The 12,127-nt window shown below is 40.5% G+C and overlaps 1 protein-coding gene across 1 annotated transcript in view; it reads left to right on the forward strand.

Annotated features, from left to right (window-relative positions):
- Window positions 1–1,469, forward strand: part of ZBED3 (zinc finger BED-type containing 3) — a 4,586-nt gene extending 3,117 nt beyond the window's left edge. The window contains 1 exon segment of the mRNA XM_023729490.1: window positions 1–1,469. This exon segment is cut by the window's left edge and continues 99 nt beyond it. Coding sequence (XP_023585258.1) covers window positions 1–165 — 165 coding nt within the window. The 3' untranslated portion in view covers window positions 166–1,469.
- Window positions 1,470–12,127: the final 10,658 nt, after the last annotated feature.

Raw genomic sequence — 12,127 nt, forward strand, 5'->3', positions numbered from 1 at the left:
CGGCGGGAGCTGCAGGCCGAGCGCGAGGCGCTGCAGGCGCGGTTGCGGGAAGTGAGCCGCCGGGAGTACGCTTTGGGCCTGGCCCCAGCCCCGCTGCAGACTCCACTCAAAGAGGAACTGGTCGGGGAGAGGGACGACTACATAGTTACAAAGGTCCTCCTGTAGAGTTTGGTCACAACTACCACTTCATCCAGTGCTACTTTTACCTCCATCTCCAACCTCACCTTGGAGCAGAATCTCAGGCTCCTCTGAACGCCTACTGAATCAGAATCTCCAAATGTGGGGCTCTCCTGGTGTTCCTCTTGGGAAGCCAGAGCAGAAGAAAAACTGTTCCTCTCTAGCCACCTGCGAGCCTAACCTCCAGCAGCTTCCTTTGATGTTGGTGTTTAGTGGGCATACTTGTGGAGGTGGAGTGGCACGCAAGGGAAACCCATTCCTCTTAACTGCCTTTGGGAATAAGCTCCTGTAGCCCCGAAGAATCTGGATAATTTAGGCCTTGTACTTGGTGACTTTTGAAGGACAGAAGCTTCTTTACAAACCAAAAACTTATCACACCATGTGCCTATAAACCAGTCAGGTCAGCCCAGGGTGGAAGGTGCATAAAAATGAGGACAAAGCTTGGGCCGGAACCTTCACCCCTCCAAAAAAAGTTTTACTCATTTCCTAGTGCATATGGCTCCAGTGGTTAAGCATTCGGCTGCTAACCAAAAGGTCAGCAGGTCTACTCTGTCCTATAGGGTCACTATGAGTCGGCATTGAATCCACGGCAGTGGGTTGGTTGGTTGGTTGGTTTGTTTTTAATCTTTGTGCATCACCAAGTTCTGAAAAAAGGACCATTAGTTTCCATGACTGTTCTTTACCCTTATCTCTAATCCCTCATTTCCTCACTCTCCCGGTGCAGACTCCTCTTTTGAAGAATTCCCCCAGCAAATAGGTTCACCCTATCTCACCTGGCTATCTTCTTTCCTGTTTTAGACCCTATGACATCTCTTATACAATTCCCCACTTCCTGCCTCAACACCTCCTGCCTCCTTCCTGTAAGATACGACCTCATCCCCACGTTGCTAGGAAGATCTGTTCCTTCCCCATATGTCTTTACAGTCCTCACTTTTGGGCCAAAGGAGAAAGCACTCCTCCTATCCAAGACAACCTCTTCCTCTCATGTTTTTTTTCCATTCCTCTTCTACCTTTACTGGGCATTGCTCCATTAGATATTTCTGTCTAATTCCTTCACTTTCCTCAGACTTTTCTTAGCAATACTCAGTCTTCCTTGTACTGAAAAGAAAGACTCTTGTAGCCTGGATACTTCCAGCTGAACATCACCTACGAAGGTCAAGTGTTCTTTGCTGCCCTTAACTTCCTCCCCATTTTACTTTACTTTGCACCCTACACTGGATTCTTAGGAAAACACCATAATCTCCCAGCCACCAAATATGATTTATTTTCAGCCTTCATTTTGCTTAATCTCTCCCCCGTCCTTTTTTTTAATTGCTCAATTTTTTTTTTCCTGAAATTTATCTTTTTGTTGTTGAGAATACACACAGCAAAAGATACACCAGGTTTCTACATGTACAATTTAGTGGCATTGATTACATTCTTCGAGTTGTGCAACCATTCTCACCCTCTTTTTCTGAGTTGTTCCTCCCTCATTAACATAAACTCATTGCCCCCTATAGTTCCTATCTAATCTTTTGAGTTGCTATTGTCAATTTGATCCCATATAGATAGTTCGTAAAAGAGCATTTAATTCTCAAGGCAGACATTTTTTATTAGTTAAGCTAAACTACTGTTCAGTTTTAAGATGATTTCAGGGAATATTTTTGGTTTAAAGATTATCTCAGGGCAGTAGTTTTAGGGGTTCATCTCACCCCCATGGCTCCAAAAATTCTGGATTCCATGAGAATTTTAAATTCTGTTCTTCATGTTCCCCCTTTTGATCAGGATTCTTCTATGTAATCTTCGATCAAATGTTCAGTAATGGTAGCCGAGCACCATCCAGTTCTTCTGGTCTCATGGCAAAGGAGGCAGTTGTTCATGGAGGCAATCAGTCAAACATTCCATATCCTCCTCCTATTCCTGACCCTCCTTCTTCCACTGTTGCTCCAAGTGAATAGAGACCAACTGTGCCTTGGATGGCCACTCGCAAGCTTTTAAGACCCTAGACACTACACACTGATCTAGGAGGTAGAACAGAAGCACTAAACACACTATTAGGCCAGTTAACTGGGATGTCTCATGAGACCACGACCCTATACCTCCAAACCAAGGAACAAATCCTATGAGGTATTTGGTTATACATAAGCAGCCTTGGCAGTTTTTTTTTTTTTTTTTGTCATTGTTGTAAATATATCTAACACAACTTTTGCCAATTCAACTTTTTACAGGTGTACAACTTATTGACAGCAATTACAATAATTGGCTGTGCAACACTACCCTTTGTCAGGGATTTTTCCATCACTGTTAACCCCTAATTTTCCCCTCCCTCCTGCCCCTGGTAACCACAAATAAACTTTGGTCTCTATACATTTGGCTTTTCTCCTCTTTTTATGTAAGTTAGGTCATGCAATATTTGTCCTTTTGTGATTGGTTTATTTCGCTCAGCATAATGTCTTTAAGCTCCATCCATGCTGTAGCATATATCAAGACTTCATTTCTCCTACTAGCTGAGTAGTATTCCATTGTATGTATGTACCACATTTTGTTTATCCATTCATCTGCTGAGGGGGCATTTAGGTTGTTTCCACATTTTGTTAATCTCTCCCTTCTTGAAATTCGTCCCTGGTTGGTGGAACTTGGTTTTTTGCCAAAAAATTTCTTTTCCTGATGTAGGCTGCTTCCCAAACAATTTTTCCTCAGGTCTCTTTTTTCCAATTTTTTCTATATTGAAAAATTTCACGCATCCAGAAAAAGTTGAAAGGCTAGTACAATGAATAACCCACCCATATATACCATTCACCTAAACTGAACAATTGTCAACATTTTGCCATGTTTACTTTTTCTTCCACCCCATATGTTCATGCATATATACATATTTTTCATGACACATGACCCTCTAAGTATTTAATGTTCTACATAATCACAGTATCATTTTCCTACCTAGAAAAATAATAGCCTGATACAGAGTCAAAATTCTCCAATTGTCCCAAGAATGTCTTTTTTATTTTTAAACAAAGTCCAAGCAAGTTTCATACATTACTTTTGGTTATAACTTTAGCCTCTTTTAGTCTAGAACACTGGGCTCAAACATAGTAATGATTGTGAGGATGACACAGGACTGGGCAGTGTTTCACTCTTGTGTACATAAGGTCGCAATGAGTCAAAACCAACTCAGGCACCTAACGACAGTCTAGAACACCCCACTTACTATTTTCTTCCCCATGATACTTACTTTTTGAAGAGCCATGAGCAGCTGTCATATAGAATGTCCTGTATCCTGGATTTGTCTGGTTGCTTCCTCAGGCCACTTTCTACACTCTTGGCTCATCTAGTCTGCCAGTGATTCCTATATCTCTCTAGCCTTGAGCATTGTCCCAGGTCACATCCTGCATGCCAGTCCCCTGCTGCATGTCTCCGCCTCTACCTGCACATGGGCCATGACAAATGGAAGGGGCACATCTGTTTAATGCCCCATTTTTTAAGAGCAAGCCCAAATTTGACTGCTGCATGAAGCCCTTTCTTTGATTTCTCTTCATGCAGAGGTGATTTCTTCTCTGAACTCTAATAATACTTTGTATCTCACAACCCTTAAAAAGAGCCATCTAGCATGTAGCTATTTGGGTGTTTGTCTCACGTGACCAGACCCTGCGCCCCCTGGGGTAGAAGGCAGCTTACTCATCCTTTTATCTGCTACAGTGCTTTGCATATAATAAATGCTGGACATCTGAGGCCTTGAAATGACTCATGGTTAAGATTTTTACAAGCTGGTTTTTCTGTAATTATTAATATACTTCATTTACATTCATTCTGAGTAAATGAAAAGTAAATTCATAACAGAAAAAAATAGCCTAAAATGTACAAAAAAATTTTAAAGCTGTTTCGTCTACTAAAGATTTCACAAGTGTCTATTATGGTTTGAATCTAACCAACTACTTGAGCATGTCATTTATTATCAATAAAGTTTTTTGTAAAAAAAAAAATTTTTTTTTTTTTCCCATTATACAGGTAACCCAAATGTATTGGCCTAGTCTAGGAAAAACAGGAGGGAAGAAAGAAAAAGAAAAAAGAAAAAAATCCCAAAGTCCTGTCACCTCTATGTTAACATTTAAATTTTCTTTAGTCTTTTGCGATTTTTACATTACTGTAAACACGGTATATGTTTTTTTCTCTTAAGTATTAAAATTTACCTTTTCCATATAGGTTTATAAATTGGTCTGTAAGATCTAAATTTGGACTTTTTGGAGGAAAAAAAAAAATCCTGAAAATATTCCTTTTCTGTTTCACCAATTGTTAGAGTCATTGAAATAAAGCACTGGTTTTTACCATCTTAACCACTCCCTCAGGGAAGGCTGCTGATGGGAATAGAATATCCCATTGAGGGGTCAGGTAGAATGGTTATCCTGAATGTAAACTGAGTGCAGATTGTGGGGGTTAAGGGAAGAGATTTTACATTCTGTTCTGTACACTTCTGTAATGTTGTAATTCTTTATGCCAAGCATGAATTACTTTTATAAAAAAAATAATTTACATTTTGCAAGTGGGAAATCTTCACCACTGGCATTCAGCTTTCTTAGTTAAACAAAACGTTCAACACAAGGATGAATATAATCCCCACTTCCAGAAAAGCCTAGAAAGAAATGTAGCCCTTGTCCCGTTCTACCCCATCGTTTGACAGATGAGGAAACTAGACACCAGAGAGTGACTTGTCCAAGGTCACTCAGGAGAGAGTGGCTATGGCAGGTGAACTGACTCCAGCCTTCTCAACAGATATTCTGCCTCTTAGGCCTTGCGAGCTTCTGCTTGTACAGCTGGAAAAGTACAGCTGGAAAAGCACAAGGTCTACCAGGACCAGTCTGCTAAGCTGGCATCCGGAAGTTAGCTAAGCAGTGGGATTTGATAGTGTAGAGGTGCATTCAGGGGACTGAATCCGGCCACTCTGGCTGTGGCACAGTTTGCTCACAGAGGGTTGTCACTGCCGACTGGTGACACTGGTGTCGAGCCTAGCCTGTACCAGCAGGGCTTCCCTTAGTTATTTGACTGGGCTTGCTGATGGCACCATCCAGTGCTGCCTTGATAGCGATGCCTGCAGTGGCAAGGTGGATGGCTGGAAATGGGACACAGACTATGCCCTGGACTTAACTACTTTGCTCCTGCCATGACATAACGGGATTGTTCGCTTCTTTAGGTTGAAATTTGGCAGGGAGGGGGAGGTGTGGGAAAAAAAGGGTAATAACAACCAAACTTGAAATGGCTAGGGTCCTTTAAGCGGCTAAGTTGTCATCCTTGGAGGCTAAAGAGAGAAGTTTGGTTTGAGTGAGAGCTCAGAACCAGCCCCAAGGACCTCAGAAAGTGCAGGTTCCTTGGGAGGATTCCTGAGAGCTGCTGCAAACAAGCCACAAAGGTTTGTCAAATCATTATCCTTCACAGCAGAGTTTTTTTTTTTTTTTTTTTTAACAAAACATAAATTTCATGCCTACTTTGCTAAGTGAGCTGCTTTAGTCAAAATTCAATATGACTAGTGGCTACAAAGTATTCTGACTAATCTTAACCAGCAAATATATCAGAACCTATTCATCACAGTACTTTTCCTTTCCAGGGTAGTCACCTTGGAAGACTGTAGTTATTCCAGAAAGGCTTCCATGCTTCAAACATTTCCGGAACTCCTCTTTTAGAGTTGCCCTCAGCGCCTCCGGCATGTTCTTTAAACTATCCTTAAGCTGGGGCAAATATTCATCTTTGCAGGATAAATTTGATTTTTGAAAAGAGCTACCAATTATTCACAGCCCATTCCTGGTGAATATGGTAGATGATTAGCCAGGTTAACATTTCTGGTTAATAAGGTGAGGTTATAATAAACCTGTGATAATTATTGTGTGGCTCGTAAACTCGTCTTGATAGTGTTGTATGTTAAGTAAAAGCAGCAAGGTCATGTTAGTGATTAAAGCCCGTTTTAGTGGGTTTATGATGAATGAATTCAGGTAGCACTGGGAGTCATTACATCTTTAAACAGTATTAAATGTTTCTTGTATGAAAATCTTAATTATGATATTCTCTGAAATCTGATTTCATAATATTAAAATGAGGCTTTAAGGAAAAACATTTAAATGCTAATGAAAGCTTTATTATTTCAGCATATATTCTCCTGGGCCTCTGGTCAAGGTAAGTAATGATCAGATGAATGAGCTGGCAACCTTCCTGCCCTCTGAAGTCTACTAATAATTGGAATCTAAGTAACACTTTGTCATATGTTTAATACATTTAATAATATCCCAACAACTTCTCCCAAGCTGTTCCTCCTTTCTGGGCAATGAAATACCATGGCATTTTAACATACATGGAGAAGGCTAGCTTTTTGCTAGAATTTCAGAAAAGTCATTCTTAGTAGGCAGAAAACATTGTTTGCCTCCACTCACATGAACTTTCCCACGTGTCTGCTCCTCACCCTCCAGGACTTTTGATTTCCATGTTCTTCATCAACTCCAATTTCTGTCTGACCTGATTCGTGCTGCATTCTTTTTGTACTTCAGTAATATATTGCTCAGATTTAGAACCACAAAACCAAAACGTATGAGCTGGCAGAGTCAGTTAGTCTCAGGTAATTAGAGGGAGATATGTGGTAATTATGAGGGGCTGCAGCCTCAGCAAGGTTTTACTATTGTCTATGTATCCAAGATCCTCAAAAACATAACTGTAAGTTTGAAGGCAGAAGTTTCTAAGATTTCCCTAGAAAGGACTGCTTTAGAAACAGATCTGAAGACATTTTAAGGAAAAAAAAATTGGTACCACTACTCCCTGCCCCCAACTCCACCTGAGGAATTTTGGCTTTTGAAGAAATTTTGAAATGAATTGGACTAGTTTTGAACAATATTCTTTTTGGAACTATGAAGGCCTTCATATGACTAAACCCAAACCAAACTCACTGCTGTCGAATCAATTCTGACTCATAGTGACCCCACAGCGTTTCCCAGGATGTAAATCTTTACAGAAGCAGATTGCCACACCTTTCTCCTGCGGAGCTGCTGGTGGTTTTGAACTGCTGACCTTCTGGTTAGCAGTCGAGCACTTTAACCACTGTGCCCCTACCTGGCCTTTATATTCCTCAAATGTTTGTAAAACTAAACGTAAGCTTCATGAAGGCAGGGAGCCTTATCTATTTTTGTTTACTGCTATATCCCCAGTAGGGTCCTGGTGGTGCAAACGGTTTGCCCACGACTACTAACCTAAAGGTGGGTGGTTCAAACCCATCCAGTGGCACCACAGAAGAAAGGCCTGGCAATCTGCTTCCATAAAGACTACAGCCAAGAAAATCCATACAGCAGTTCTACTCTGTAACACATGGGGTTGCCATGAGTCAGGATCAACTTGACAGCAATGTTCCCCCCCCCAATATCCCTAATGCCTAGAAGGAGCCCTGGTGGTGCAGTGGTTAAGTGCTCTGCTCATCTGCTAACCAAAAGGTCAGCAGTTCAAACCAACCAGCCACTCTGCAGAAGAAAGATGTGGCAGTCTGCTTCCATAAAGATTCACAGCTTTGGAAACCTTAGGGGGGCAGTTCTACTCTGTCCTATAGGGTCATTATGAGTTGGAATTGACTTGATGGCAATAGGTTTGGTTTTTTGGTTCTAGTGCCTAAAACACTGGCCTATGTCAAGTGCTCCATGGCTACTGCTGAATTAATATATGCTATCAAAAAAGTCTTTATATAAAACTACGTGAAATCTAGTTTTTCTTGGAGTTCTCCCTGTAGCTCCCCTACCTCCATGGGGTACTGAGAGCCAGGACTGGTCTAGTAGATTTTCCTATCATTTCCACATGGTTCCATTTCCAAAGTCATACAAAATCTACCCCTCCTTTGAGGATGATGAAGGTCAGCTACAGTACTTTCTATCCTTTCTTACTATCATCTACCAATCACCTAATTCTCCAATATTCATTAAGAAAGCCAGCTCCCAATTCAGTCTTCTTGTCCACACCTACCTCCTATCATCACCTTGGTTCTGAAGATGACCCAACCAGTTGCTAGCCTCATTCCTCCCACTCCTTCACTTCAGTAATCACCACATCCACGCCAGGATTCCACTCCTACAACTGCACCTTTGGTAGTTGTAGTACGGTATAACGGTACTAGTAATTGCTAACATTTGAGGGCTTATTATGTGCCAGACACCATGCTAAGGCCTTATATCTCATTTAATCTGCCCAATGGCTCTATGAAGACACTGAGGTACAGATTTAAATACACTCAGCTCAGAAGTTGTCATTTGAACCCAGGTCAGTCAGACTCTACAGCTTGTGCTCTTAACCATCCTTTTGGGATGAAACGAATCAAGATTTAAACCCCAGCTTCGACAAATCTGTCACACAGGCTTTTTGACCTTGAGCAAAATAAAAGCCTCTCCGAGCCGCAGTTTTCTTAGTCATAAAATACTGTCAGTGTGTTAATTGCCTAGCGCAGTACCTAAGATACCACAAACATTTGTTCCATCCATCCCAACAAATGCTTATTGAGAATCTCCCAAACTTCCAACCCTGTGCTGAGTACCTTTAGATACAGCAGTGAATGACACACACAAGGTCGCTGTCTTCACAGATCCATCTCCACCTTTGGATCCCATACCCTCCCTACTCCTCCACTCTTACATACTGTTACGTCTAGAAGGCTTTTCCTCCACTCTTTCACTCTTTTGCCTAATTATGACAAATACCTTAGATCTGCTAAGTGATTCTTCTTTGGGGATGCCTACTTTGTTCCCCTAGACTTTGATACATGTTCTTGAAAATCTGTATTTCTTTCATTTAGACTACTTATATCAGTTCACAATTATACATTATACATTAATTAGTGTGATTAGTATAATGTTGTCTGTCTCTCCAGGTTCTTAAGCACTGTGTGGGCAGGGACCTTGTCTGGTTTTGCTCACTACTGTATCCCTAGTATCTAGCAATGTGCCTAGTTTATACACCTATGGGAATAAAAGTGAAAGAGCAAGATGGGTTTAGGGATCTGCAAGTGGCTTGATCTGGATGGAGTTTTATGTGACTGAAGAAAAGTAGAAGGAATTGAAGCTACATACAGGATCTAAAAAAATGGCTTTCAAACTATTCTGACCACAATCCACAGTAGGAAATACACTTTATATCACTCTGACACACAAGCATATACACAAGCATATACAACATAGGTTTTATATCCCAATACTTAACCAGTAGTTCATATAATGCATTCTATTTGTGCCTTCCAAATACCTGATTCCAATTCACTAAACTGATTTCATAACCCACTAATGGGTTGTGTACTAGTTAGAAAAGGAGAAGCAAGAGGAGGAGCAGAAGAACCACTTACGTAGAGCCATTCTCGCATGTCATGCTAAGAAATTTGGATTTTTCTCTCTGAGGCAATAAGGAATCCACTGAAGGATTTTAAGCAAGGAAATGCCCTCATTAGATTGCTTTACAGCAAGATAACTGTGGTTGACCGAAAAGAGGCAGAGGAGAGGCTGGGAGATCTTCTTGAGAGTAGGCTGACGCCCTTGAGGGTTTATTTCTCCTCCTCCTCCAATGCATGAGAATATTCTTCTATATCATGATATAGTTAGTTCTACCTTACTCATTTTAATGGCTATAAAGCCTTACACAGTAGGGGATGCATCACAATTTAACCAAACCTCAGCCCCAGTAAGGGACAGTTAGGTTATCTGGCAGTTAACTGCCCATTCAATATCCACTGTCCCCCTTCTGCCTTGCTCACTGAACCCTGTGTTCCAGTGGCACCATGCTTAGCCCCACATGATGGTTCATGATTGGCTTAATCCAATTGTAACCATCCTATTGTCCACTTTTTCAGCTTCCCTTGCAGCTATGGGTGTGGCCCCATTATCCAGTTCTGGCTCTGAGGAGAAGTCTGCTGTGAGAGCTTCTGAGTAAGTTTTTGCTTTACTGATAGAACACTATTGCTCTCTTTCCCCTTTCTTCCTATTTTGGACATGAATGAAGTCGCAGAAGTTATTTTCCAACTACAAGGCCATAAGCCAACACTCAGAATAATAAAACAGAAAGGCAGAAGGAAAAGTCTGGGTCCTGATACACACTGACACACAGACTCATTTTAAAGAATTCAAATATATTTCCACATTAAATTCTGAAAAAGTAAAATGAAATGTTTTAGATCAAAGAGTCAGATCAGAGATATAAGTGGTGCCTTACAAAAATAAGAAGCGCACTTACAATAAGATATTGGGAAAAATACTTTAACTGTTCCTGAGAACACCTTTAGGTGCTGGGTCCAGAAATGCCTTCTTGCTCTCTGCCAAGAACATTCCTCTGTCCTGCAAGTTGATACGGTGGTCTTTGTACAGTCTCTGACACCTCTTGCTTTCCTTTGAGATTTTTATCTTCTTTTGCCTACTCTTTGCAGATATGCCAAATTAAGAAATAATCTTTTACATGAAAAGCTGGAAGGTTTTTTGGATGAGCCATTACTTTTCATAAGTTCACAGCCAGGATAAAGTAAAAATTGTTTCAAAAGAGCTCAGGAAAGAAAAAAAAGACTGTAAGTTCCCTTCTTTTTGAAGATAAATGCTTCCTCCAGCTATTTAATACTAGAAAACAATTTCTTTTAATTTTACTATAACGTTGATGGTTTCTTCTGTTCTCAATTTTGTCAGCTTCTCATATTCTGGCAAAAATATGTTAGATTTCTCAAAATTCAGCAACATGTAGTGTCACTTAAATATTCAAAAGCTATTAAATTAGTAAATTTATAAGTGTGACTAAACTATAATTGAAAATATTAGACAAAACAATTTTATGCATAATTCAAACTGTACACAATTCAAATCTATGCTTCTGAACAATTAGAAGCAGCTCACATTTGTATTGCTTTTACAGTTTACAGTGTTTTTTATATACATTTTCTCATTTGCTATTCAAGAGACATATTATTCCTATGTTACAGATGTAAACAGACTCAAATTATTTACTGTTTTATACACTATATAGAGTAGCCCTGAGACATTAGATCTGCAAAGGATTTAGTAATTCAAATACCACATATATTTCCATTTTTATCACCATTCCCAGTTTCCGTTTTCTTAAGAAAACAATGAAAAAAAGCTTTCCCCAATCTAATAGATGCCCTGGTGGCGTAATGGTTAAGCATTCGGCTGCTGACAAAAAGGTTGGTGGTTTGGAGCCAATGTGGCTCTATGGAAGACCTGACAATCTGCTCCCATAAAGATTACAGCCTAGAAAACTCTGTGGGGCAGTTCTATTCTGTCACATGGGGTGGCTATGAGTCAAAATGGGCTTGAGGGTACCTAAAAACAATAATAAAAATGGGAAATATTACAGACAGCTGTATACTAACCCAATGAGTGAGATCTACCAGAAGCAAAATTTATTTTGGAGGTTGTATATTATTATTATGGGGGAGCCCTGGTGGTGCAGTGGTTAAGAGCTTGGCTGCTAACCAAAAGGTCGGCAGTTTGAATCAACCAGCCACTCCATGGAAACCCAATGGGGCAGTTCTACTGCGTCTCATAGGGTTGCTATGAGTCAGAATCAACTCGATGGCAATGGGTTTAGTTTTTTTAGGCTTATATTATTATGGGAGCACCTGGGTGGTGCAAATGATTAACACCCTCGGCTGCTAATCAAAAGGCTAGAAGTTCAGGTCTACCTGGAGGTGCCACAAAAGAAATGCCTGGCAATCTACTTCTAAAAAAACAACCATGGAAAACCCTAAAGGGCAGAATTCTACTCTGACACACATGGTTCACCATAAGTTGGAGGTGACTCAGTGGCCTGGTTTTTTGTTGTTGTTTCCAATACATTATTAGCTATATAAGGGCACCGGCAGCAGACGAGAATCACATTTAGACCAGTGACAATGCAGTCATTTTTTTTTCTATTTTAGAGCAAATAATGCAGGACATTTATGTTGTCTCCAGTCTAGAGAGAGAGAGAGAGAGGG

Source organism: Trichechus manatus, unplaced genomic scaffold (genome assembly GCF_000243295.1).
Source record: "Trichechus manatus latirostris isolate Lorelei unplaced genomic scaffold, TriManLat1.0 scaffold00029, whole genome shotgun sequence".
In the NCBI taxonomy this organism is placed as follows: Eukaryota; Metazoa; Chordata; class Mammalia; order Sirenia; family Trichechidae; genus Trichechus; species Trichechus manatus.